The 27,213-nt window shown below is 36.4% G+C and overlaps 1 protein-coding gene across 11 annotated transcripts in view; it reads left to right on the forward strand.

Annotated features, from left to right (window-relative positions):
* The window catches only part of LOC105225047 (transcriptional activator protein Pur-beta), a 72,525-nt gene that overhangs the window by 17,375 nt on the left and 27,937 nt on the right, over positions 1-27,213 (forward strand). For 7 of the 11 annotated variants that reach the window (XR_007423276.1, XM_049460776.1, XM_049460775.1 and 4 more), the window contains exons 2-3: positions 5,936-6,314; positions 6,373-6,514. The exons of 2 other annotated variants lie outside the window; for them this stretch is intronic. Coding sequence is in view for 7 of the 9 variants with exons in the window: in XM_049460776.1 (XP_049316733.1) it covers positions 6,472-6,514 (43 nt within the window). In the remaining 2 variants the exon portion in view is untranslated. Of the gene's footprint in view, positions 1-5,935; positions 6,315-6,360; positions 6,515-27,213 lie in introns of all 11 variants that reach the window. 2 more of the 11 variants (XM_049460779.1, XM_049460783.1) reach the window with 2 other exon arrangements.

Here is a 27,213-nt window from a genome sequence, read left to right on the forward strand (position 1 = left end):
ATTACCGTGCTGAAGTGATAACTCAGACGGAAGCCCTCCTTGCGGATGAATGTGTAGGACTCGTTGTTCACACACAAGTTCAACCTCCATCCGGAATCCTCCACTTTGCTATCAACCACTCTTTTTTGATTTCTGACAAGCCCCAAAGCAAACGCGCACGTTTTTCCCGCACATCTGGGGAAGAGTACCGTCATGCAGTGCATGATCGGATTGTCCTTCCTAGCCCACTAGCCAGTTAAGACTTTCCTCATCCTTGCACCCCATGGAAGGCTACCGGGCCTTACAACCCCTGTACGCCTCTTCCATGAAGAGATCTTGCAAAGTGGTGAGGTCCTCTGCCCTGACCACTCGGACGGTGGGGGAGGGGGCAGTCTTCCCCAGCGCCTCTTTTTCTGCCCGCGCCCCCTGATGCGCACGTTCGTTGCGACTCCCCTGAGTCCGAGCAACTGATCCTGCTTTGAGGAGTTGCGCTAGTGTTCACTGCGTTATTTGTAGGTGCAGTGAATGTCGCCTGCTGAGCACCACTGCATGAGGGCATATCGTCTTCATCGTCCCTGGCATTCTCCTCAAACATCGCTCGCTCCTTAAGCGATAGGGCATCCACTAAACTAAACTTGCGTTTAGCTTCTGAACACCTCTTGCCTGCGTAAGCACCGCTGTTGTTTCCGTTTTTTTACCGTTGTCCTTTGTCGTCTGCAATGATCTTTACCTAGTTTTAGTTGTATTTTTAGTTTTTGTGTCGTCGTCCAGCTATTTCGCGCCACCCGCCCCTCAACGAGGTGAGAGGTCGGGTCTATGTAAGTAAATGGGAACTCAAAAGTCCGCCGCGCCAGAGCCTCAATAACGTGCTAAGGCCACCGTTTCTTCCGAATTCGACCCAGGTTTGGGAAGGTTCCGTTAAAATAGTGTCGGATTTATCTCCTGGCAGCAAATCATCTACTGGGCACGAGAGACGCATAACACCCTAGATTAGCAGGTGGTAGTTCTTGATTGCCTGAGATTTTATACTTAAAATATGGGCAATTTATATTTGGCGAATTTATTTAAAATTTTCAGAAAATTTTTCTGAGATGCAAAAATTAAATGTTTTTTTTTTTTTTTTGAAAATCCTACTGCTCCTAACTCCTTAAGTTATTTGTTTTGAAGTCCGTTGTTATATGTGAATTTTCGATATACTATATACAGTGCGCGAAATAATTTTAAGAGACAATGCTTCAATGTAATAATATTATGTTTATATTTTGTAGTAGGATATGTTTGTAGCGGCCTTACTTAACATAACGGTATGAACAGTTACTTGTAAGTCATGTTGGTGTGCAATTTTTGATAAATTTCGGATTAGCTAAAGCGAAATAAGTATATGGAACAGTTCATTCTTTGGCGCGATTAGATGCAGATCGGTTGAAAATTGATTGACCATATGCGTGTTTGTTTGTGTATTTATATTAAAGAAGGTAAGTATTAAGCATAAATAAATTTAATGCCTGCCTTAAATCAGTTTTTATACAGAAATGCTACGCGGTACTAAACTTACTATTAAAGAATAGTTCCAAATACTGCCATGCTCAGAAACTGGAATGTCCATACGAAAAATTGCAACAAGAATGAAAAAAATAAGAATACGATTGAAAATTTTTTAAGAGACCCCAAAAACTATGGTAAAACACCTCGAACGGGCCGACCATCTTTATTAAAAGAAAGGGAAGCTCGACCAATCAGGCGTTTGACGTTTAAGCCCCTCGCAAATTTTTTGCTAAATATCCCTTTCAGTCACTACTCGACGTGGCTCAACTTCAGTTTGTAGAAAAGTATCTTTTTTGGGACACCTTGTGGCAATCCGTCATATTTAGTTACAAGAAAAAGCTTAATTTAGATGGGTCCGACGGTTTTCAATACGACTATTGTGATATTAGTCGTAAATAAGAAACCCGATTCGCTAGAAACTTTCAAGGAGGATCATGGAAAGACTTCACTTTGTTTTGTGTCACACAAAATTAATTCAGAAAAATACATAGAGCTTCCTAATAACCCGATTCGCTAGAAACTTTCAAGGAGGATCATGGAAAGACTTCATTTTGTTTTGTGTCACACAAAATTAATTCAGAAAAACACGTAGAGCTTCCTAATAACGTGTTAGTGCAGTTTGGTGAACAACAAAGAATGGATTTTGTTTTTTATAGTCTTGCAACCAGTTGCTATCACCTAAAACTAATCAAGATAGATATAGGGTTAAATATATATAAATGATCAGAATTACGAGAAAAGTTGAAATCTGGGTGACTGTCTGTTTGTCCGTCCGTCCGCCGTGCAAGCTGTAACTTGAGTAAAATTGAGATATCGTGATGAAACTTGGTACAAAAAATTTCGAGTTCTTAGACGGGCGTAATCGGACCACTGACACGCCCACAAATCTCCACGCCTTCTAATATGTTTAATGGACATATCTCATAAACCACTAAAGCTATAACAATCAAATTTGGTAAGAATATTATAAGAACTTTTACTGACAGTGTGAAAATGGATGAATTTGGAAGATAATCCCGCTCACTCCCCATATAACGGTACTGTTCAAAACTACTAAAAACGCAAACGCCATAACTAATTACGGCAGAAACATTAAATTTTTCTTCCGAGATGGTATGAAAAGGCTTTTTGAGAGCTGGTGTTAAAATTGACAATGGGCGTGGCACCGCCCACTTTTTGGTGAAATCGCATTTCTAATTTTTTTAACCATCCTATGTTACAGTGTGAAAATAGGCAAAATCGCACTACAACCTCTCATACTTCCCGTGGAACATAATTTAAAACTCCACTTGATTCGTTCAGTTTCCAGAATACAAATTAAGAACGGAGAATTTTTGTGGTAATAATTCCCCTAAAGTAGGGCACCTTTTGACCAAAAATTGTCCAAATCCAACCAAAACTGTTAAACACCCTAGGTGCAGAATATGTAGTATCTAAAGTTGACTTTTGACCGAAAATCTCGAACTTCTCTGAGCCCCCATATACCTCGAACTTCCAGCTAGCTTTATGTTAGATATATCAGCCAATCAGGGGTGTTGTGGAATCTAATAGTGTTCGGAATCAGAATTGAAATCGATCAAAAAAGTAGTAGGTGTCATGAATTCAGATATTATTAGTTTGATATTCGAAACAGAGTTTGATTCGGCTATCTGCTTAATAGCGTATTTAAGAAACAATATACTCTTCGCATGTTTCTTTGTTAAACTAAATTCTGAAGGATATGTTTTGTCCATACCATAATACAGCAAGAACTAGTCAATTCAATACCTGTTATGTTCAGGTCACAGTAACAAATAAATAAAACGTATATGTGCATATTTAAACAATGAAATTGAATAAATATATAATCATCCCTATCACGCAATACGAATACGCATAATTTGCTATCACTGAATCCATGTGAATTCGAAACTTTTAATTTTGAGTTTTGACATTTCGAAATCAGCTGGGTAGAAAAAAAATGTATGTTTTGATTAATAAAACAAGTCAAGAATCCACAATAATTCATTGTTAAATTTTATTAAAATTATTTTTCTAAGACAGGTTTATTAAAAACTATCGCTTAAATAAGGTGGCCTTTGTCCTCGACGTTCTAGAGAGGAATTCAGTGGGTAAATCTTGAGTTAAGTAACGATGTAAAAAGAAAAGCAAAAAAAGGAATTTCTTTCAGAAATACGGATTTCCAGGCGCGATTTTGTGTGTTGACGGGACACATATTAAAATCGTTGCTCCAACTAAAGATAAGTTTCTCTATTATAACCGCAAAGGATACTTTAGTATCAATGCCATGATTGTAAGTCTGGTAACAAATTCACATTTCATCTTAAGCAATGTTTTGCAGATATGTGACAATAATATGAAAATGTGAATGCTCAGTATGCTGGCAGCAATCACGACTCCCCCATATGGAATGTCAGCAATGCTCGTTATTTTTTGAGTATTATACATACATACATAAGTTACAAAAATTCCCAAACGCCCTACAAATTTACAAACATCAAAATTGTTTTATATTTGTGCAGGAGATGCTGGATATGCCCATGGTCATTGACACCATTCCGTACTCCTCCCTCAGGAAGCACAGAAGAGAAATATAATAAAATACATGCAAAAGCGAGAAATATTGTAGAAGGAACAATAGGTGTTTTTAAAAATCGATTAAGATTTCTTCTGGATGCTCGTGAGCTTCACTACGAGCCATGGAAGGCATCCCAAATCGTTAATATTGCGGCAGCGTTACATAACGTTTGCATTCACTATCGCGTAAATGATGATATTTTAGAAAATAATTCAGAACCAAATATTTATGCAGAAAATAATGAAATTTTTTTATCAACTGATAATGATGCAGCTCCACAAAACAGAGAAGCTATACGAGGTGTGTTCGAAAAGTATCGCGAATTTTGTGTTTTTTCAAAAATTATTTATTTATTCATGAATATCTATTTTGTCCCCTTCAAAATAATCTCCATGAGATATTATACACTTGTGCCAACGGTTTTTCCAATCTTCGAAGCACTTCAAAAAATCATTTTTTTTATCTTCTTCAGCTCTTCCTTCGATGCCGTCTTTATCTCGTCAAGAGATAAAGCGTAACGTCGTCCTTTCATGAGCTTCCTCAGTTTTGGGGAACAAGAAAAAGTCACAGAGGCCAGATCTGGGGAATACGGTGGCTGCGGCATCATTAGTGTGTTGTTTTTGGCCAAAAAGTCGCGCACAAGCAACGATGTGTGAGCAGGGGCGTTATCGTGGTGCAAATGCCAATTTTTGTTCTTCCACAAATCCGGGCGTTTCTGGCGGATTGCTTCGCGCAAATTGCGCATAACTTGCAGGTAATATTCCTTATTGGCCGTTCTTCCCTGTGGCAAGAACTCATGATGCACCACGCCCCTGCAATCGAAGAAAACTGTCAGTTACGATTCGCAATACTTTTTGAACACACCTCGTATGTGCACCACTTACACGAATATGATATCCTAAATAAATATTGACGCAAAATATTTATAGTTTTAATTAAGTATTTATTTAATTATTTTCCTTTTGATGTAGCTTGCAATTTTTTTTCTACTTCTGACATTTGCTGGAATTCTTAGCAGCTATCAAATTCTCCATAGCTATGTTGTGCATTCCAATTTCTTCCACATCCGCTTTTTTCAAATCGTTTTGCTATTTCATTGCTCTGAAACTTATCGAGAACCTTTTTCTGAAATTTTGAATTGAAAGTTGATCTCTTTTTAATTCGGCTATACATGTATCAGGTGGCCTAGGAGTACGTCTTAGCAGTGCTGGACTGCAGGTCACTGATGGCATTGATACGTCGGCCAACGTCGGCTGCCATTATCAATTCCACTTGTACTCGCAATAAAAACAACAACTTTATTATATTACCTTCTTCTAGCTGGAAATATCCTTGATAGGCGGACCAACACTTTTGAGTTCCTGGGCCATATTATTCCAAAAAGCTGACGCTCCTTCTTTAGGGCACTTGGTAAAACCCTGTGCCATTTCTGGTTTTTGTTGTAACAGCTCCACCATTAGTCCATATTGCTGCTTGGTGGTAATTATCTTAGATCTGCGGAAATCGCATTAAAGACTATTTTACTGGTAACAAATATGTTTGATTTCAATAAAAACATTTATTTCTCCGCTAGTAAAAAACTTGTAGTATAAAAATTCCGATCAAATTTCGAACTTACGTTCGGAATTGATCGAATTGCATAATAGCAGTTTCGTATCTTTCCCGTAAAAACAGTCTACGATGGATTGCGTGAGGGGCTGAATATATTTTAAAAATATCGTATGAGATTTAATTAATTTAATCGATTTTGTATACATTAAGAATTATTTTTCATTGATTTTTTATTACTTAGTAATTACGATAATTTTGCCTTTTCTTTCCTGTCATCCACAGGTGGAAAGTGGTGGTGCGAGAGTGGCGCATGTTTCAGTCAGAAATTTTTGTTTTGAATATCTGATAGTAAACAGTTGGCACTGGATGAAAAATATATAAGTTTCATTTGAATTAATAAAGTATTGAATGGAAAAATGTATTAAATTATTAACCGTTCCAACAGAAGTAAAGTGTTAAAGATTGAATTAAAGCCAATTTTCAAATTTATTTTAAATAAATTAAGAATACAAAATTTATCAACGTCAACTTTTGGAAAAACTTGCTGGAATCCATGAATATTACCACCATAAAACGACAAATAACGCGAACTTCATCAACTTATTATAAACCGGTGCACGACAAAAAGATCGAATAATCGTACTATTTTGATTACATTTATGTAAGTATCTGTGATACGATATACTATTTATATAAGAAAAAAACAGCTTTCTTTAAAGTCAGAGGAAAGGACACCAATAACAAACAATTATATGTGCACATATATGTACCCAAACATCATCAGGTGCAACATTTAAAACATTTTTTACAACAATAACATGTCTGATCTTGGCAGTGGCGACGAAGGCATTTCTGGTTCAAGTAAGTTGCAAATTAACTCTCTGTACAAATGCAAATCTGTAAAATTTATACTACTTAAGGGGGTAGTATGGTAAACATTTTTCAAAATATCGAAAGTTTTTTTTTGCTTTTTTGATTACTTTAAACCATTATTAAGGTAATGTAGAAACCTTCCTTTGACTCAGATGGTAATGGAAAGTTTTTAAAAATGAGATCCGCCGCAAGGTGTCGTGCACTCAAATCGCACAGCTGGATCTTTAAACGCGTTTTTTCTCGAAAGAGTGTTTTTTGAACTGGTACCCCGATTCCAGCCAATCTCCTTGGCCGATTTGTCTAATTTTTTTTTTGAATTTTCAGAAAATACTTGGCTATCTAAAGACCTATATATATGACACAATTAGTAACAAAAAACAGGCGAAAAAAAAACAAAAAAAATTAAAAGTTGCACTATTTGTTTATTTATCAATGAATTGTTTCAGTCGAAGGTCATTAGATAGATATTCATATGTACTCTAAAATAAAATTTATCCCGTTCGTTTCAGATCATCCACAAAGTGGAAATCGTGGGTACCACTTTTAAAGATGGCGTCTTCCAGTCACCCATAGCTCCACCAGATATCAAGAAAAGTTGAGAAAAAAATTTTTTTTCTGAGCTATATTACATGTAGAATAACATATGAAAAACCTGAACTCTCAAATAAAAATTTGTGTGAAAAAATTATTGAAAAAAAGGTTTCTTTTACCATACTACCCCCCTAATAAATCTCACTGCAAGGTATCCACTTGTTCAGGCAACATTTTTTAATAAGTTAAATAAATGCAGTCGGAAAAATTATGAAACAAAGAACATTCTTTGAATGTAATGTACTTTTTAATTTATTTAAAAGCTTTCAGTCATTAACGTTTAAATTTCATATCGATAACAATTATTAAAATATTGGATAGTCGAAAAATTATTTTCATTGTGTCACATTATATAGTGTTGGAAAGAAAATTAATTTGGGGAAGTTGAAAAAAAGCTACAGCTGTTCAAAAATGAGTGAAAATAATGAAGAAATTCGCTATATTTTAAAATTTCATCAGTTCGTGTAGCACAACAAAGTTTCACTCGAAAAGTGAATCAAATGAGACTATAATGTGCGAAAAAGATCATGGTCCAAACGTGGTAAAGAAAACAAATGGCCGCAAAGCCAGGATAGACGCCTAGAAAGGTTATGCTGAGTGTTTTGTGGGATTAAGAATCATTCACTTTGAGCTGCTGGTCGAACGTTTAATTCTACATTTTAATGTCAGTAACTGATGAGATTGAAGCAAGCAGTCGAGAAAAAGCGCTCAGAACTGATCAACAGAAAGGGTTTCGTCTTCCATCAGGGCAACGCTAGACCACACACATCTTTCGTGACTCGGCAAAAACTGGGAAAGCTTGTCTGGAAAGTTTTGATGCGTCCACCATATAGCCCCGAACTTGCATCATCCGACTACCATCTGTGTCAGTCAATGCAGAAGTCCTTTAATGGAGTAATGTTGGCTTCAAGAGAATCCTGTGAAAATTACTTGTCGCAGTTTTTCGCCAAAAAGCAGAAAATGTTTACGGTATTGGAATAATGTCTCTAATGGCAAAATTTGGTCGAGCAAAATGCTACATATTTGAAGTTGAAATACGAAAAGACTCTTTCGACTACCCTATAAGCTAAAGAAGGGCTAAGTTCGTGTCTAACCGACCATTTTATACTCTCAAAACTGAGGATATGTGGAGTGGAGTTCTGTGTAAATGTATGTATATATATACAACAATAATGGAATGTATATATATATACAACATATAAACATTTTGAGTAAGAAGTTAATAGCATTATTTGATTAAAAAGAAATTTTTTTATTAAACTATCAGGGGTGTTGTGGAATCCAAGACAGAATTGCTTAGCTGTCAGAATTGCAAACCAATTCTGATTTTAAATGGTGTCACATAATCTAATTGAATTTTTGTCTTTTCGAACATACGCAAAACCAATATTCGAATCAGCTGTTTACTAATGTGACAAAACTTGCAAATGAATACATTTGGAAGCAATCCCTTTAAAGTTTTTAATGAGTTCCGAATTAAAGAAAGATTTTAAGAGATAATATTTATCGAATGAATAAAGACAAATTTGGGTGTTAAATTACGTTTATTGTTTTGTAAATCTTCTTTGAGAGGAGAGCCTGCTTTAAAACATTTAAAAATTTTAATTTTTCTTTAAAAATTATTAAGAATATTTCCCCAAAGTTATAGATGGGAATTCGAAATTTTGTCGAAGCTAGAAGGGAAATAATGACCGAGCGTCTAGCAGATACATCTGTATAAGAGCGTTTGGGCAGAAAGCGAAAACTTTGACGCGCGACTTCTCGTTTTTCATTTTTGCGATTTTTCTTAATTGGCGGGCAGGGTAGAAAAAAAACTGAACGTCATATGGAATTGGAGCAAAGTTTATTATCTTTGGCATTAAATTATCTTCTACTTAAACTAAAAAAACTAAGAAGAGTTCAGTATGAACATATATTTAAAATAAAATTTTTTTAATCCAAAACCACTTTTTTCAAATCTTAAAATTTTTTAGAATTTCACGTTTTTTCTTACTTTCCCAGTTTAATTTGAACATAAGTTATTAAATAATATGAATCTCTTTAAATTTTTTGTTTGCGATAGAAATCTCGACCTGCATCCTACCCGCCGTGTGGCATATGAACATGCGAGAAGAATCTGCTTCCCAAAGCCAAAATGTAAAAGATTTCGTATCAAAAAAATTTTCGGAAGATGTTTAAATATATAACTATAAGCCCTTGAAATTTTGCTTTAATCAATTACACTGGGGAACACAATTTTTGTTGACTTCGATTTAATACTTGTTTTTGAGTCACTTTTGGCCTCTGAATCCAAAAATTACCTCGTTTTTTGTCTAGCACATCAACTTTTTAAGCTACAGAATACCCTATTTTTCCCAATAGTCATTTAAAAAATTCTTACGAAACAAAGTAAAGATGAAAAATTATACTGAATATACTGTTCACAAATTGTAATTTAATTTAAACAAATGCTATTAAATCACATTTTTTGTAAAGTGAAATTGTCATTGTAGAAGGGATAATATGGTTTTCTCAAACCCGGACATCAATATTACGGTAAAAATTGTCTCTTATAACTCGGCTATAATCGCGTAAGCGGTGTCTACGCCAGTAAAGAAGAAGATAACTCTTTCTGGAGTGTTCAGTTGTGGACAATCTCGCTTGATGCTCCAACAACAGTCAGCCATCATGTGCTCATCCCATCTTTCCTGATACCGAGCCTCCATGGTTTGCAGGTCTTGGTGGAAACGCTCTCCCTGCTCATTACTGACTGGCGAGATGACTAAGTAGAAAATGCAATTTGATGCTCATATTGCAACCTAGCCTTTTGAAACTCTCCAAGAGTTAGTTGACAATGTCAATGTAGTTCTCTGCTCTAGTATTTCCAAGAAAATCTTTGATAATGGTTTTGAATGCCAACCAAGCGTTCTTTTGGAGTTCTATCATTGTTTCGATGAAATGTTCATCTTCAACGAGTTGCCGAATCTGTGGACCATTAAATACACCAGCCTTTATCTTTTCAAAAGACAGTCCAAGAAATGCCAAAATTAAATACTTGAAACAGTCCCCTTCAGAGAACAAAGTTTTAACAAACTGTTTCATGAGCCCAAGCCTTATATGCTGACCATGAAGGAAGCAGACCATTTTAAGGTCAACACAGATGATCCCCTTGTGCATGTCATATTGCAGCAAATCAATTACTCTATGTCTTTATATACTTCTTGTAAACGAACAGAATGGCCGATTGGAACTGCACCAAAGACATTTCCATTGTGTAATAGTACACACTTCAAGCTCCGCTTTGAACTGTATATGAAAAGTCTCCATTCAGTTGTGTTATATGTTGGAATTCCCAACACATTCATCAAACCTTGTACGTTACAGCAATACGCAAATCCTGAGTCATTTCGAAAGTATGGCGAAAATTCACTTTCTCTGGATCGAAAGTAGGATACCGTAGCTCCTTTTTCAAGCAAGTTCTCATACATTCTGGATGCCATCAGTTCTGAAGCTTTTTTGGATAGTCCCAAATCTCGTGCCAAATCATTCTGATCAAATCCCTTTCGAGCAGAGTCGTCTTCAATTTCAAAGTCTTCATCGTTGGAGTCACTTGAGTCATCATCTCACACGCTTTCTTGTATTTCTGATAGGGGTAGTTCTTCGAAAACTGGCACTGGGATTTCAACTGAATGAGGCACTGGGCGTATAGCCGATAGTAAACTAGGATACTCTATGTTACATTTATTTTATTTTTTTGTTATAACCTGACGTTTTCACCACACACAGATATAACAGTCACTTGAATGATCTCTGGGCTCTCGCCAACTCATTGGTATACCAAATGGCATTTTATCACATGTTCCCTTATCCACATTCGTAAACTCTCGACACACTGCTTGCACACCTTGTGAGGGGCCCAAGCTTTATCCTGATCACCGATTTTCATTTTAAAATACGCTAAATAGGCTTGCCTGACAAATGGACTAATGTTTCTGATTTGACTTGGAATAATAAAACTGCCACAAATATAGCAAAACGAATCAGCACTGTTTATGCACCTTCGACGTGAAATGCCAGAGACAGACATGATCTAAAGGAAAGAGAAGCTGTTCTCAGAAACAAATGTAAAAAAAATCCTTATTATAAAACCGGACGTAACGTAAGAGCACAAACAACGTCTCACCACACAATCTCGCGCGAAACTGAACTTGCTCGTATGGGAAGAAGAGAATGACGCCGTAGGTCACCAACGAAAGGTTCATACTTGTCCCAACTACCGTCTAGACGATTGTCGTTACAAGCATGAACCTGCTGCTATTCTCCTACAGCGATATTCACTTATTCCAAATAAAAAAAAATTAAACTTCCGTCTATAGAAGAGTGTACCCCGTTTTATGATCTAGGCAGCTGTTGCAAAAAAACTTGACGTGATAGAAGAAAACTGACTTCAGATTTGAATTTAACATGTCTAAATAACTCTAAAACAGCTGTAAAATCGAAAGCAACAAAAATTTTGTTTCACATTGTTCCCCAGTGTTATTTATTTCCCTCCCAAAAAAAAAAACCTCAAAAAATCGATTTTATTAAGCCTCTAAAGCAAGCTTCCCTCTTAAATATCAGGATTTTTTCTCGAAAACTCAATAATTAAGACATTTTGTGTTTTATTCTTATGTTTTCTTCTATAGAAATAAAGATAAATTAATTCGTAACAATAAAATAACTTGATTTCTTAACTTCTATTTCAAAACTGTGTGCGACTATCTTGATTTGTTTCTGACAGCAAAACCGATAAAATTGGTTTCCGTGACGTCCAAAACCCATACAAATTCTGTTTCGAATATCAAACCAATAATATCTGAATTCATGACACCTACTGCTTTTTTTGATCGGTTTCAATTCTGATTCCGACATCTATCAGATTCCACAACACCCCTGTATATTATAAGTAAGTCGTAGACTCACTCAGTTTCACTAGTACGAGTACATTTTGCTTCGTGTGTGCATAATTTATTTTAAAATCATTCTAATTAACTTAAATGAGGTATATGTGATATAAACTCATATAAACACATCTATAGGGGCTAAATTAATATACCGAGTATATGAGGGAAATGACAAAAAAAAAATGGAAGTCATAATATCTGGAATATGAATTTTAGGTCAAAGTCAAGACCAGTTTGTTTTACATACAACACAAAGCTATATTCAGAAATCGATGAAAACTTGCCCTTGATATAATACTATATATATATACATATATTGGTGATGGTATGTGAGATACCTTAATGAAACTCAGAGAGCATATTTTTCTGTTCATAGGATATAGTAATGACAAATTGATAAAATCAGGTCAATGCTACCCCAATCTCTCTTATACCTTTTATAAGATTTTTTTTGGTTGGCTTTATACCACATATATGTATGTTTTATTTGACCATCAAAAGCTAATAGCTAAATCATGGACAAATAAAAGGCATTTAGCTTATTTTATATTTTCGCTTAACGAAGTGTGTTGGTAATGCGGGACGGGAACAGTCAGTTGATATTGAATTTGTTTCAAAATGTCTGATGTGGAGAAAATGCTTTTTTGAATTTTTAAATTGTAAACAGTATATTAATTCTTATATATAAAAAGGAATCGCAAAATGTGTTGGTAAGCGCATAACTCAACAACGCCTGGACCAATTTGGCCAATTCTTTTTTCTAAATGTTCGTTGAGGTTCAAAGACGGTTTTTACGGCAAGAAAAATTCTAATAATTGCCGGAAACCCCCTAAAAACAGCCCTTTTCTTTTTTCCATACAAACGAATGAATGTTTGTTTATTAGTAACGCTAAGAGAACGACTGAACCAATCTTTATGAAATTTTCAGAGAATGTTCTGTGGGGATCGGGAAACGTTCAGAAATAAAAAAAATCTGTATGCTTTTCTTGAGGAAAAGTCGGAAAATTGGAAAATTCCGAAAAGTTAATTTTTTTCATACAATTTTTTTTTTAAATTTTTTTGTTTTGTTTTTCAATTATTTGAATCTTTCAAATTTGTCGTTTGTTTCAAAAATTTTTGAAAATTATTCAGTGAAATTGTTATGTGTGTTGCACACAAAGTGATCAATTACAGTTGAAATTTGTCACGATGCCACGAAGAGGTCGCGCTAATATCGGTCGGCGTTCTTTTTGGCATCAATATAAGGCACACGAACGAGTACTCCCAGGATGGGATGATATACGTGCGGTATAATGGGTCGCGATCAATCAGAAAGCGATCGTCACGATGTCATAGCAAGACTTTTCAATAGCTTCGATGAACATTATCTTGAAGCAACGCATATATGGTGCTGTTAGATGCTAGATGTACTCTGTTGAGTGGCAAAAGAGAGGTTTGCCGCACGCACACATTCTTCTTTGGATGGTGGAAGGTGGTTACACCATATCAAATTGATGAAATCATTCAATAATGCGGCAATTCCTGATGCAAAGAAAGATCCAGTATTACACAAAGTGATGAAAACCAATAAGGTTCATGGACCTTGCGGACACCACAATCCCACTTCGGTTTGTATGTCTGACAATAACTGCACGAAACAGTATCCACGTGCTTTTCTTTTGGAAACACAAACTAGAAATGATGGATATCCACTCTATCGTCGTCGCTCACCAGACGACAACGGCAGAACATTCAGCATTCAATTTAGAAGAGTGAATATCGAAGTCGACAACATATGAATCGTACTATATTGGCCACTATTTTCTAATTCACGTTCAAAGCTCATATCAATGTTTACTATTGCAGTTTGGTGTAATCTATAACTAACGTTTGTAAGTACGTCACCAAAGGAAGCAACATGGTGGTACTGGTCTTGAACGATACGGTCGATACGTGAACTGCACTAAAGCGCTTTGTAGGATATTTAGTTTTGCAATTCATGAACGTTTTCCGACTGTTGTGCGTCTCTCAGTTAATTTGGAGAATGACCAAAGAGTGTATTTCAACCTAGGTAATGCAGTACAGCCAGTGAAAACACCGCCAGCAACAAAATTGTTCAGCTTTTGTCAATGATCCGTTTGCGAAGACATTCGGAAATACCTTGATATTATACATAGAATGCATCGTCAAAGAAATGTTTACACAGAAAATAAGGCAAAGCAGTAGATGGACATCCAGGTGTGTTATCAACTAATGCATTAGGACGAATTTACACAATCCAACCGAAAAACGACAATTGTTTCTACCTTCGGTTGCTTTTGATAAATGTACGCGGTTAAAATTCATTTCAGTCATTGCGTACTGTGAATGGTACGGTGTGTGTAACTTTTTGGGAATCATGCCAGCAATTACAATTGCTAGAACATGATAATAACTGGAATCAAACGATTGACGATGCGATAGCTACTTCGAATGCCATTGAAGTTCGCACTTTTTTCGCGAAGATTAGCCTTCAAATCCTACGATTCTTTAAGTGCACGCGCAATGATAGCTGCCAAAAGTACCAATGTTCTTGACTTAAACTGGAAGATTCAAAGTCAAATTCCGGTAGACTTGCAGTCATACAAATCGATCGATCGTCTTGACAATGAAGGCGACGCCGTGAACTATCCAGTGCAATTTCTAAATTCTTTGGAGAGGCTTGGTATGCCGCGGCATCATTTGCGTCTCAAAGTTGGATCTTTTGTTATTATGTTTCGCAAACTTCATGCGCCGAAACTGGGTAATGGAACGCGACTGAGTGTGACGCAGCTATCGAATACAAGGGAACAGAATGCTTGATCCTACGAATTCCTTTGAGTTTTAATCATTTTTGATCAAATGTATTCCGTTCTCAGTGATTATTGTATTTAAGATGACAATCAACAGGACACAAGGATAGCCGCATAGTGTGTGGCATAAATTTGAAAATACTATGTTTTTCACACGGCCAGATATACGTGACGTGGTCACGAGTTGGAAAACCATCTTTTCTGTACACCGGAACAGAAACCAAAAGCTGTTGTTTATCAAGCTGCGTTACATTGAAAAAAAAAAAATTAAATGGTAAATTTAACTTTCTTTTCATTTCAAAACACATAATTTCACGCAGAACAACGGCTGCGGGGTCAGCTAGTATACTATATAAATATTGTTGCGAATTTACTCCTTACTAGTTTACTTTACTAGGTTCGTATCTCTGGATTGACAAATAAAACCATTTAATTCACTTCAACAAAATCTCTTTATTTTACAACTCGTCTACACTATAGCAGTTTACTCTTAGCACTGGTTGATTACGTTGGCGCTGCCACGGCTTATATAGCCACGCACTTCTCGCTGATGCCGACGTGTCCTTCTAGAATATTGCGTCTGGAAATTACAAGAACATAATGCTATACGGCGCCCAACGCAGACAAGAAGACGGCTGCGGCGCCAGATGTCTATTGTTTCGACAAGCAGACAGCCGCGGCGCCAGATGTCTACAACAAGACAAATGCTATTCCATATACCTACAGCTATTGTTCATAATAAGGGATGCATATAGCAATACAAATACAACTTAATACTACTTTTGTAACACTGCCCTCCACTAAAGCCTAATCGTCCCGATTAGGCACAAATCCTCTTGAACCAAATGGGGCGAGCCTCTCCAAATGTACTACTTTCATTTTACATCGTGCTTTTCCATTTCTTTGTATGCGGTATACCACGTCATTAAATCGTTTCATCACCATATAGGGTCCTTCCCAGGCTGTCTGCAGTTTCGGGGACAAGCCTTTCTTTCGAAGTGGATTGTACAACAGGACCAGATCACCTTCTTCAAAACCTTTTGAATTTGCCGCTTGATCGAACCGGTCCTTCATCTTATTGCTCATCAGATGCGTATGCTGTCTTACCATTAGATGCAATTCATTCATTTCTTCCTTTAAGGCAGAACAATAATCTCCATCATTTCTTACAGCTGTAGGATTCGTTCCAAACTTAAGATCAGCAGGGAGTCACAGATCAGATCCGAAAATAATCTTTGCTGGCGTGTAACCAGTTGTCTCGTGCTTCGCTGAACGATACGCCAGCAGGAACATCTGGATGCACTTGTCCCAATTCCGTTGATCTTTATCAACGATTTTCCGCAGATGTTCTTCGAGCGTTCGGTTGATCTCCATTCCATCTGATTGTGGATGTAACGCTGTTGTCCGTGTCTTGTGGATGCCCAATAATGTACAGACTTCTTGGAAAATGGAAGATTCGAAATTCCTGCCTTGATCTGAGTGTAATTCGACGGGCACTCCGAACCTTGTTACCCAATTTTCTACAAACACTTCGGCTACTGTCTTCGCTTCTTGGTTTGGTAAGGCATATACTTCTGGCCATTTACGGAAATAGTCCATGACAACCAGTAGATATTTGTTTCCGGCCGTACTGGTTGGGAACGGACCTGCAACATCCATTGCGACTCGTTCAAATGGTGATCCCACGTTGTACTGTTGTAGCCTACCGCGACTTTTGGCTTTAGGACCTTTAGCTGCCATGCACTCTACGCAATTACTTATCCAATCTGCTATGGAATCTCGACAACCGATCCAGTAGAACCGTTGTTTAATCTTCTCTATAGTTTTTGTAATTCCAAGGTGCCCTCCACTAGGTCCATTGTGATATTCTTTCAACACTTTCGGGATCATGGACTTCGGTACTATGATCAGCAGACGAGACTGTTTGCCATCTTCGCTTTCCCAGGTACGATGAAGGTATCCATTAACGAGGTTTATGCTGTTCCATTGGGCCCAATATGCTTTTGCAGTTGGACTCTCGCTACTTATTTGTTCCTTTGGTGGTTGTACCCCATTTTCTTTGGCCACTACCAGCTTTGCAAGATCAGGGTCCTCCAGCCGATTGATTCTGATGCGGTGAGGAGTCCAATCATCTTCAGGTTCTATATTCAGTAATCGCACGTCGATTATACCTTCTTTTCCTTCTGATTTGGAGCAATGTTTACATTCCAGTGGACAACGGCGACGTGATAATGCATGCGCATTTTTGTGGTGAATCCCCTTTCGGTGTTTTGTTGGTTGTTTCCGTTTTGATGGGTTTACCTTTATATTGCAATTTCGGGCAAAGTGACCCGCTTTTCCACAGTTGAAACATCTGCCTGTTGTATTTACTCGCGGTGCAGCAATTGTCTTCAGAGTCTTCAATATTTCTTCCATCAGCGCCGGTTGTTCCATTTCAACCCTTTGTACTTTGTGTGCTGGTTTACTTAGTAGGGAAGCTGTTTCCTATGTGAGGGCGTGCGAAACCGTTTTAGCAAATGTTCTTTCTGGCAATGCATATGTGGCGCGTTTGGTGTCCACATCACGAATTCCATTTATGAAACATTGAATTTTTACCCTCTCAATGTAATCCACAGGTGCATCTGCATTTGCCAAATGAGCCAGTCGTTCTATTTCAGTTGCGAACTCTTGCAATGACTCGTTCATCTTCTGACCCCTATTTTGCAGTTCGATCTGGTATATTTGTTTCCGGTGCTCACTACCATATCGTCTTTCTATCGCACTCATCAATGTCTCATAGTTGTCCCGTTCACAGTCTGGAATAGTCTGAAGGATTTCTGCCACAGGTCCTTTCAATGATACAAACAAGGACGCTACTTTGTCCGCTGCATTCCAGTTATTGGCCATTGCTGTCTTTTCAAACTGAAGTTTGAAAATTTGAAATGGAATACTTCCATCGAATGTGGGTGCCTTCAATCTTGGATTATTTGTTGATGGTGCAGGGCCATGCAGTTGCAGTTCTCGCATCCGATTACTCAAATGAAGAACTTCTGATTTCAAATTTTCTTCGTCATTTTTTAACGTGCTTAATTCGTCTTCCAATTTTGAAACTTTCTGTTGCACTTGTGTATTACTTTCTGTAATCTGTTGTACCAAACGCTTTTCTAACTGCGTATTATTTTCAGTCATTTGTTGTGTAAGACGAGACTCTAACTGTGATGTATTTTCAGCTATTTGCGTCATTTGCTGTGCCAGACGATTTCCTGTTTGCACTGCATTTTCAGCTATTTGCGTCATTTGCTGTGCCAGACGATTTTCTGTTTGCACTGCCTTTTCTGCATTTTCAGCTATTTGCTGTGCCAGGCGATTTCCTGTTTGCACTGCATTTTCTGTATTTTCAGCTATTTTCTGTATAGCCACTAACAGCATGTTCATGTCCACACTCGATGATGTTCGTTGTTCTTCTACTTTTTCTTCTAGAAGTTTCTGGCCCATCAAATTCGAACTCGTACACATTAATTCCATCCGCTTCCATTGCTTTACGTAGTCGTGTCTGCAGATCCGCCTTTTGCCTTTTTTAATTGCTGAATTCTCAATTCTCCGAATTTAACCATCTTGAATTTGGATTATTTGACAATCCCACTTCTGACACCAATTGTTACGATTTTACTCCTTACTAGTTTACTTTACTAGGTTCGTATCTCTGGATTGACAAATAAACCCGTTTAATTCACTTCAACAAAATCTTTTTATTTTACAACTCGTCTACACTATAGCAGTTTACTCTTAGCACTGGTTGATTACGTTGGCGCTGCCACGGCTTATATAGCCACGCACTTCTCGCTGATGCCGACGTGTCCTTCTAGAATATTGCGTCTGGAAATTACAAGAACATAATGCTATACGGCGCCAAATGCAGACAAGCAGACGGCTGCGGCGCCAGATGTCTATTGTTTCGACAAGCAGACAGCCGCGGCGCCAGATGTCTACAACGAGACAAATGCTATTCCATATACCTACAGCTATTGTTCATAATAAGGGATGCATATATCAATACAAATTCAACTTAATACTACTTTTGTAACAATATATCTATTTTGTTCATTTGATGATATTAATACAAAAAAATATAAATAAATGTTCAGATTTGTATTAATTTTAACTTTAACAAACCACAAAATTTTGTATTTTTGGTTTGTTTACGTTTTCAACCGTCAAAGTGAACTTAATCGTTATTGCCAACTAATTTTTTTTTTAGAAAAATCATAGTTATTGTGAATGAAAAAAGGCGATGAACTGGCAATGCCTCTAGTTCAATATACAAGCTATGGTAGTTGTCATAATTATGTTGGCTAAGTCTTCCTTACAAAATTAGCTAATAGCTTTGTTTAAGTGAGTTAAGCATCCACCCCTTCTACCCGATAAAACTGGTCCATCCTAATGAAACAGCACAATTCACCACAGGATGCCACTACAATATAACACACCACACTCGCACCAACCCAACCAACAAAAGCAATGGACAACGGGGAAGCTGTTTCAATTCGTCCTAAACAATTCGACAGGTCAATTCGTCACCTGCCTTTCGCCTATCAACACGTCAACTATTCGATCATCAACTATGTACATTCGCTGAGACACTGCGCCGCGTCAACACCTCTACTCAACCTCGATTATACTTTTCCACTTCCATCCGTAAAAGCTCGATCGCCAGCTCCAGCAAGTCGGAATAGGATTCTCGCCGCCCCGTGTGTTGACATCTATCTATAAAATTAAATTGTATACCATTTATAATAATAAAAATTATAATCAACCAATAACCAATTGTGAAAATACAAACAAAATTTGTTGTTATTAAACATAAATTTTGTATACTTTTAATCAAGCTTAATTTGTTGGTCAAATAAAACACGCCTATTGTTTAATACGTAAAATATTTTTGCAAAATTAACTAAACGTATCTTAATGGATATACTTTAGTTTAATGCTGAAAGTATGTTAAATTGTTCCACGAATTACCGAAATTGCCATGTCATCATTTTCGTTATTCTAACAAACCATACGCCGAATATCTCAACCAGTTTATAAGTTATATTTTGTTGTCTCGTATACCTGATTAATGCCAAAAGTTTTCGCAGTCAGGCCAGAACTTTTTTGCCTATTTAAACCTTTTATGTTGGTCAATATATGTGATATTTTAGTGAAATTAAGTTATGCTATGTTCGGACCGACAATGAAAAAATGTTTTCGTGGGAAAAACTGGTTTTCGCCCTAAAACTTGTGTTTTCGTCCATGTAAAATCTGTCAAACGAAAACACATTGAAAACCAGTTTTCGCTGAAAACTACTTGAAAACTTACATTCTACTCATTATAATCGGTGCCTGCTCTAGTTTAATCGATTTTATTGGAAGACATATTTTGCCGGGCCTAAATTGTCACTTGATATTTGTTTGCATTCCGTATACTACTGTCACTTGATATTGTCATCTCCCCCTAATCTCTCGCTCTTGCAAAACCCTTGCACGGTGCACGAATTTTCTTCTTGGTGCAACGGCACAACAACAAACACACGCAGAAAATTATTTGCTATGGCTGTAAAATATGTCAGACCAAACCCATGTTTATTTTCGTGCCGTCATATATCACTAGATTCCGCAATTGGTACTCTCTTGGCCTTGCATTTTTCGGTATAGGATTTTTGCATTTTGTGTTATTGTGCAATCTTGCAAGAGCAAGAGAATGCCCCTGTTGATAGTTGGCAGTGAAAACTCATCGAAAGCACACATTGTCGGTCCGAACGACTTAGATTCCACAACCCACAAATGTTTTTTCAAAATGTTTTCAAAATCGGTCCGAACATAGTATACCTTTTCGATTGATTTTGTGTCAGATATACCTTAGTTAATGAACTAGCCTAACCTAGTTGATGATGACTTTATATAATTTTCGCTGAGGGGAAGAAAAATATAGTTATAAAACTGTTTTAGTGTGCGACTTATAAAACAAGCTAATAAAATACAAAATTGCTTTTGCAATAATTTTAAAATAAAGTTTTTTTAAGTTATTTGAAGTTTTTCTCCCCGCTTTTATTTTGGCAACTTAAAAAAGTATGAAATGTTCGGTTACACAGGAATTCAGAGCTTTCGTTTTTGTTGAGCGTGAATTGTATACTTTAAATATATTTTGTGTGCAAAATTTTATTTCTATAATGTACTTTATGTACTGTATAGTGAAAGAATCATGGAATTTAAATTTGTGATAATGGGAAGTAAGTGATTTCGCATATTCTCACTCTGTGATAAAATACAAATATAATGTTACGCATAGAAATTGTTGAAAGTGGTAGAGTAGTTCTTGAGTTGTGAAATTTCATTTAAAGGTAGGCTGCGCTACGCCCATTTTTCAATTTTTACGGATGCCCTGAAACAGTTCCATTTTAGCAGTAAAATTTTATGCTTCTGACATGTTTATTTAGGAATGTATCACACTTTGAGCAGTTTTCAACCTGATCATTTTAGGGGGGTTAAAATAGTTCCTTATCAAGTCTGGTCGACACAGCTCATATGTATAGTTTATTGATTGTTTCATCGCTATTTTACTCAAGTTGTCACTCGCACAGATGGATGGATAGAAAGTCACCCTAAATTCAACTTGACTTGTCGTAACGATCATTTATAATTATATATATATACCTCTATGTCGGTCGCGATTTGTTTAGGATGGTACAAACAACCGTTAGGTGAACCAAACTAGTCTATAGGGATTGTTTGGAGCGTGCGCGCACCGATCTAATTCGGTAGAGGGCGTTCCTAGCTAACGATTGAGCGCCTCCGAGCACCTGGAGAGTCAGGACAAACATTTTCTCTCGACGTGTTTCTGTGAGTGGTGCAGCGTTCGTTAAAATAAGATTTCATATCCGATTAATACATTTCTGAGATTTTCGTGATCTAATTTTGTATGAGATACTTGCAAGTGTCAGAGTTTTTTTTAACAAAAACTATTGCACCCACAGCAATGTTTATATTGAAAAATCTTCTAAATGGGCTGAAAACTTGTTGACCTGATCCAGAGATATTGCCACTAACAAAATATCTCTATCCTTCTCTTTGAATATTATATAGTGAAAAAAATGTTTAGATTTTGTTTGTTTCCTGATGTGGGAACGTGAGCGTTAACGCATAGCAACGGCTTGTTCCGTGTTACGACAAATCTGATACAGCTCAAATATTGCAGCCTACTCAGGAAAACCTCAAGAGGCAGTTATATCAGAAATCATCGCGAATTTGTGAAAGGTTGTTGGTGATGTCGTCAACTTTAAAATTTAGCGCAGACTGTAATCCCTCGTGCAGGGGCTTTGTAGGGGTTAGTCGCCAGCGATAAGAGAAGAGTCACTTTCAAGCTGATGTCATAAGGGTGGCAATAATGCATTAAAAATAATTGAATTAAGATTTGAATAAAAACTTTTTTATTTTGTAATCTCCAAAATCTTTCTTAAAACTAATTTTTAAACCCAAAAACAGGATTGAAAATTATCAAAAAAATTGTAATCCCAAACACTGCAATCCAAAAAAATTTGGAAATCCGAAAAAGCGGATTGAACTAAAAAATGTTTAACACTCCAGTAGTCGCGCGTACTACAATAGTAGACCACTTGTGTATGTATATACTTTTACGTTTTACAAATAACTATTCGCAAGAAGTCTGATTTTAAGTTCCTAATATGTTTAAAATGAATATTTTTTGGTTGATTTCGTTTCAAACCCTTATGTCTAAAATGTTCTACACATGTAGTACGCGCGACTACTAACGGCACAAAAAGGGGCGCGACCACTGGAGTGTTAATCCCAAGGTTATAATTAAAATATAAAAAGTAGTTTTGTATTTTTTCGCCTTTACGTACGTAAAATTATGATTCCTTCGATTTGTCGCAAATCGTTTTGTCGTGTTAATTAATTAATCCGGGAAAAGATGCCACAAAAAAAGAAAATACTTTGTATTAAAGAAAAAATGGAAATTTTAAATCTGTTGGAGAAAAAAAATTCATCTGTTCGGGAACTCGGAAAAAGGCTGCCACTATTGTGAAAAAAAGGAAGACATTAAAAAGGTCTGGTTGAGTGGAGATAACGTAAATAAAAAGAAAAAGTGTTTAAATAATGATGACTCAAAAATATACAATTTGTGTTTTGAGTGGTTTGCCGAAGCCAGAAATCAAAATATACCAGTGTCGGCCCCTATTATAAAGAAAAAAGCAAAACAAATTGCGGGTCAATAAGGAGTTCAAACTTTTTCGTCATCAACGTTCAACAGTGTATGTGGGGAATCTGCTGAGATTAATTTCGAGGATGTGCATCAATTTAAACAAAAGCTGGCAGACATGTTATTGGGCTACAGACCAGAATATTTATTTAACGCAGATGAAACTGGACTTCTTTCCCGTGATTTGGCAAATAAGACTCTTGCCTTAAAGAACGAAAAATGCGTTGGAGCAATTATTAAAAGAAAGATTAACAGTGCTATTGTGTGCCAATATGGCTGAAGATAAAGAAAAACCGTTAGTGATCGGAAAAGCGGTATGCCCTCGAGCATTTAAAAAATGCGATTGAGGAAGGGCGCCAGTTGAATGAAATTCAAAAATCGAAAGCTTGGATGTCTCGTGAAATTACGTGTGAGTGGCTACTAACGTTTGATAAAAAAATGAGCTACTTTTGGACAATGTCACAACTCACGCTCAGAATATTCAACTTAATAACATAAACTTGATTATTTAACCTGCTAATACAACATCCGTTTGTCAGCCTCTTTACCAGGGCATTATACAGTATTTCAAATGTCACTACAGATGCAATAGTATAAAACATATATGACTGGAGTAAATGACATTTCAATGAACAAACTTTAAAAAATATTTGACATTTTGGAAGCTGTTAATTTTATTAATACTGCATGAGACAACGTAACAATGGAAACAATAAAAAAACTGTTTTTCAAAAAAGTTTGGACGAAATTTCTGACTTCGATGCAGAGGACAATATTCCCATATTGACGTTATCGGCTTTGATAAAGCTTTTAAATTAAAATGTGGAAGGAGCATTTCGGCGACTTCTTGTTAATTGACGAAATTGCGTCTACAGAAGACAATAATATTGACATTGTCATTGACGAAAATGTTACAAAGGAATTATCTGATAAAGAAATCGAAGACCTAAATGAAGTATGCGCCCACTAAATATGTACGATTTATTATAACTATGAAACATCTGACAATAAAAATGAAATTTGTAAATAATGACCAAGAAATCTAATTTATTTAACAATAGTTTTAATTCGTCCACCTCTATAAGGGGACACCCCCCATAAGCGAAAAAAAGTATGTAACCGTCAGTGTCCGGTTATGGGAGGGTTCACTGTAAATGGAAATAAATAATAAAGATCTTCGGTTAGCCCTGATATACCCATTATGATTTTTTTTATGAAATTAAGTGAAAATAATTAAATGATTTAACGCCGAATATACATCAACCTCTGCTTTGGCTCTTAACTATATCAGTGCGACACTTTCAAAAAAAAAAAATTTATTTGCTTTTTCGATAGCTTATATTTCCATAAAGGTCGTATCTTGAATAGTTTTGGATGGCAGCGTTCTAAAGAGCGACCGCTCGGATGTGCAAACATATATTCGCTTTTCTTTTCTCGAAACGACATTTTTCAAAATTGCTGACATCATAACTCAACGAGAATTGGACCGATCGACTTCAAATTACATTTGCTATACAATGACCTACGATCTTTTTGATTGGTTAGAAATTGTCAATTTGGCATTAAAAAAACGACTTTTCAACATTTTTGTAAAAAAAATCTTAAAATATAGCTGAAAATATACCTTATTACGTTCAAAGAAGTTCGAACTATTCAATCGCGTACTTTTTCTTAAAAAAATTCACGAGAATCGCCTAATATTTCATGCGTTACACTGGTATAGCCCCTAAATATATTATATAACTAGCTGACCCCGCATACGTTGTCCTGCGTGAAATTATGTGTTTTGAATTGAAAAGAAAGTTGAATTTACGTTGTGTTAAAAATCTTTTATTTTCGATTTTTCTAAATTTTTTTCAATGTAACGCAGTTTGATAAACAACATTTTTTGATTTCTATTCCGGAGCGTAAATGTACAGAGAAGATGGTTTTCCCTGGTCTCGCCATACCTGAGGAGGACTTTACTAATTTTATTAAATGAAAAACAAAATATATATTTTCATAATAGCGTTTATTCCATAGGGTTCCATAATTTCACTTATATTTTTACAAATCGCTATATGTAAACAATGAGCTCAACACCACGCGCGTTCTAGAAAGCAACTAATAGCCTCTATACCCTTCACTGCTTCTCTCTATTCTAATGCTTTTTGATAAACTATCACTCCTATCATGCATTTCGATTACGTTCCCGCTCTACGCTCCGCCGGAGTCGAAATTAGATATCATGCGTTGCAATTGGATTGAAAGAAGAAGGGGAAGAGCTATAACTCTTTCGAAATCAGCTGTTTGCAGTGTGAAACTGGAACATAACAAAGCAAAAATACACAAATTACTGCTGTTCAAAGAAAATAAATAAAAGTAAAATTTTTATATTGTTATTATTTTTATTAAACGTAACTATGGAATCTTTATCCGCGGCGATATTACTGGTTGAGGAGGAGAGCAGCGCATCTCAGAATGCTGGGGTGAGAATTGAAAGGAAAAGATTACAGATATGTGCGATCCCTTCCAGATGAATGACGGGCTGTAAGTAATTGCAAGTGAAAGCAGACATTTTTCTTACAATTTTTTTACTTATTTAGATTCAAAAAAACTTTCGTCTGAATAAGGACGCATTCAAGTATGTCCTAGATACGTTTGAGGAAGAAATGACGGCAAGTAAATTTGATGCTTCCTCTTTCCAAAAAGCCTGCACATCTTCTTTAGGACCCTGGTGGAAACCGTTGGCTATATCTAGCTTACTCTCCATCATATCTGCCAATTTTCCATATTGCTCTGGTGTTGTTGTTTTTGACCTGAAAGCATATCAAAAAACATCACTAAAACTGGAAATATCGTGTGTTTTACAACTTTTAAATACAAGTTTTACTTACATTTTTAGAAAATTAAAAAAAAATCACGCAAATAATAAAATTTTCGCAGCAAAATAAAAACACAAAAAGTTCTCCGCCAACAAAATTGCAACTTAGCAAAACGGAGCTACGATCGAAATGCATGATAGGCAGAATTGTAAATTTCGAAGTTGAACTGAACGGGAACGGAACGCATGATACCAAAGTCGCCAAACGGAGAAAATTTCAATCCAAGTCGAAATGCGTGATAGGGGTGTATATTTTTAGTTTTATGTTCTGACGCATAAATAAATAATGTTGGTGGTTTTCCGACACGGGAACAGGCGACATATAATTAGCCATGTGCAAAACATGGATTTTCTAGGTTGATGCCACATACACTTATCGACTGCCCTTGCGATTTATTTATTGACATTGCAAATGCAAGCCGCACTGGAAACTGTAAACGTTTAAAGCTGAATGGTATGTCGTTCGGTATCATAGGGATGCGTGGGATTAAAACATCTTCGCCTTTGTACTTCCCTTTCAAAATTGAGGCTTCGATGACGTCGTTCAATAATTTCTTCACCGCAAGCCGGGTACCATTACACAGACGTGGCGGGTTTATGTTCCGTAACATAATAATTACTGATCCGATTCTTAATTGCAGATTATGAGGTCGTAAGCCGGGCAATTCCAGCGAATTTAAAAATTCCGTTGGATAATTGACAACTTCATCTTCATTAGTAATGGAATCAACTGATTTGTAATTCTTCAATTCGCCAGCTATTTTCTCTTGAATATGAAAATTCATTTCGTTCACACCAACATTTTTTGCGGCCAATATAACACGTTCGCTTAACCAAATGTGATTTACGTAATTTTGAGCAATGTTTAGGAAAACCATCTCCATGAGTTCGGTCTTTGATTCATAAAAGTTACAAAAATTGGTAGGGAATGTAATGTATCCAGATGATGTATCAACAGCAATAATACCATTACAAATATCGAGCAGTTGTTTGGAAAACACTTCTCCAGACTGGTGTGCCATAATGTCGTACATAGGACATAGCATCTTGAGCATATTCATGCAAGTGTCGCGGGCTTCCGACGTATGTTGCTGGGAGAATAGTTGTTCTGCCTACATTCTGTGCATTTCCATCAGCATTAATGGCATCCCGAAGATGAATATATTCCTCGGAACGGAGTTTTGCCTGGTTCAACCTGATAAATGTCAATCGTTCAGTTTCAATTTTCACATACATATCCACAGCATATTGGTGAAATAGACGCC

The sequence above is a fragment of the Bactrocera dorsalis genome, chromosome 6 (assembly GCF_023373825.1).
Source record: "Bactrocera dorsalis isolate Fly_Bdor chromosome 6, ASM2337382v1, whole genome shotgun sequence".
In the NCBI taxonomy this organism is placed as follows: Eukaryota; Metazoa; Arthropoda; class Insecta; order Diptera; family Tephritidae; genus Bactrocera; species Bactrocera dorsalis.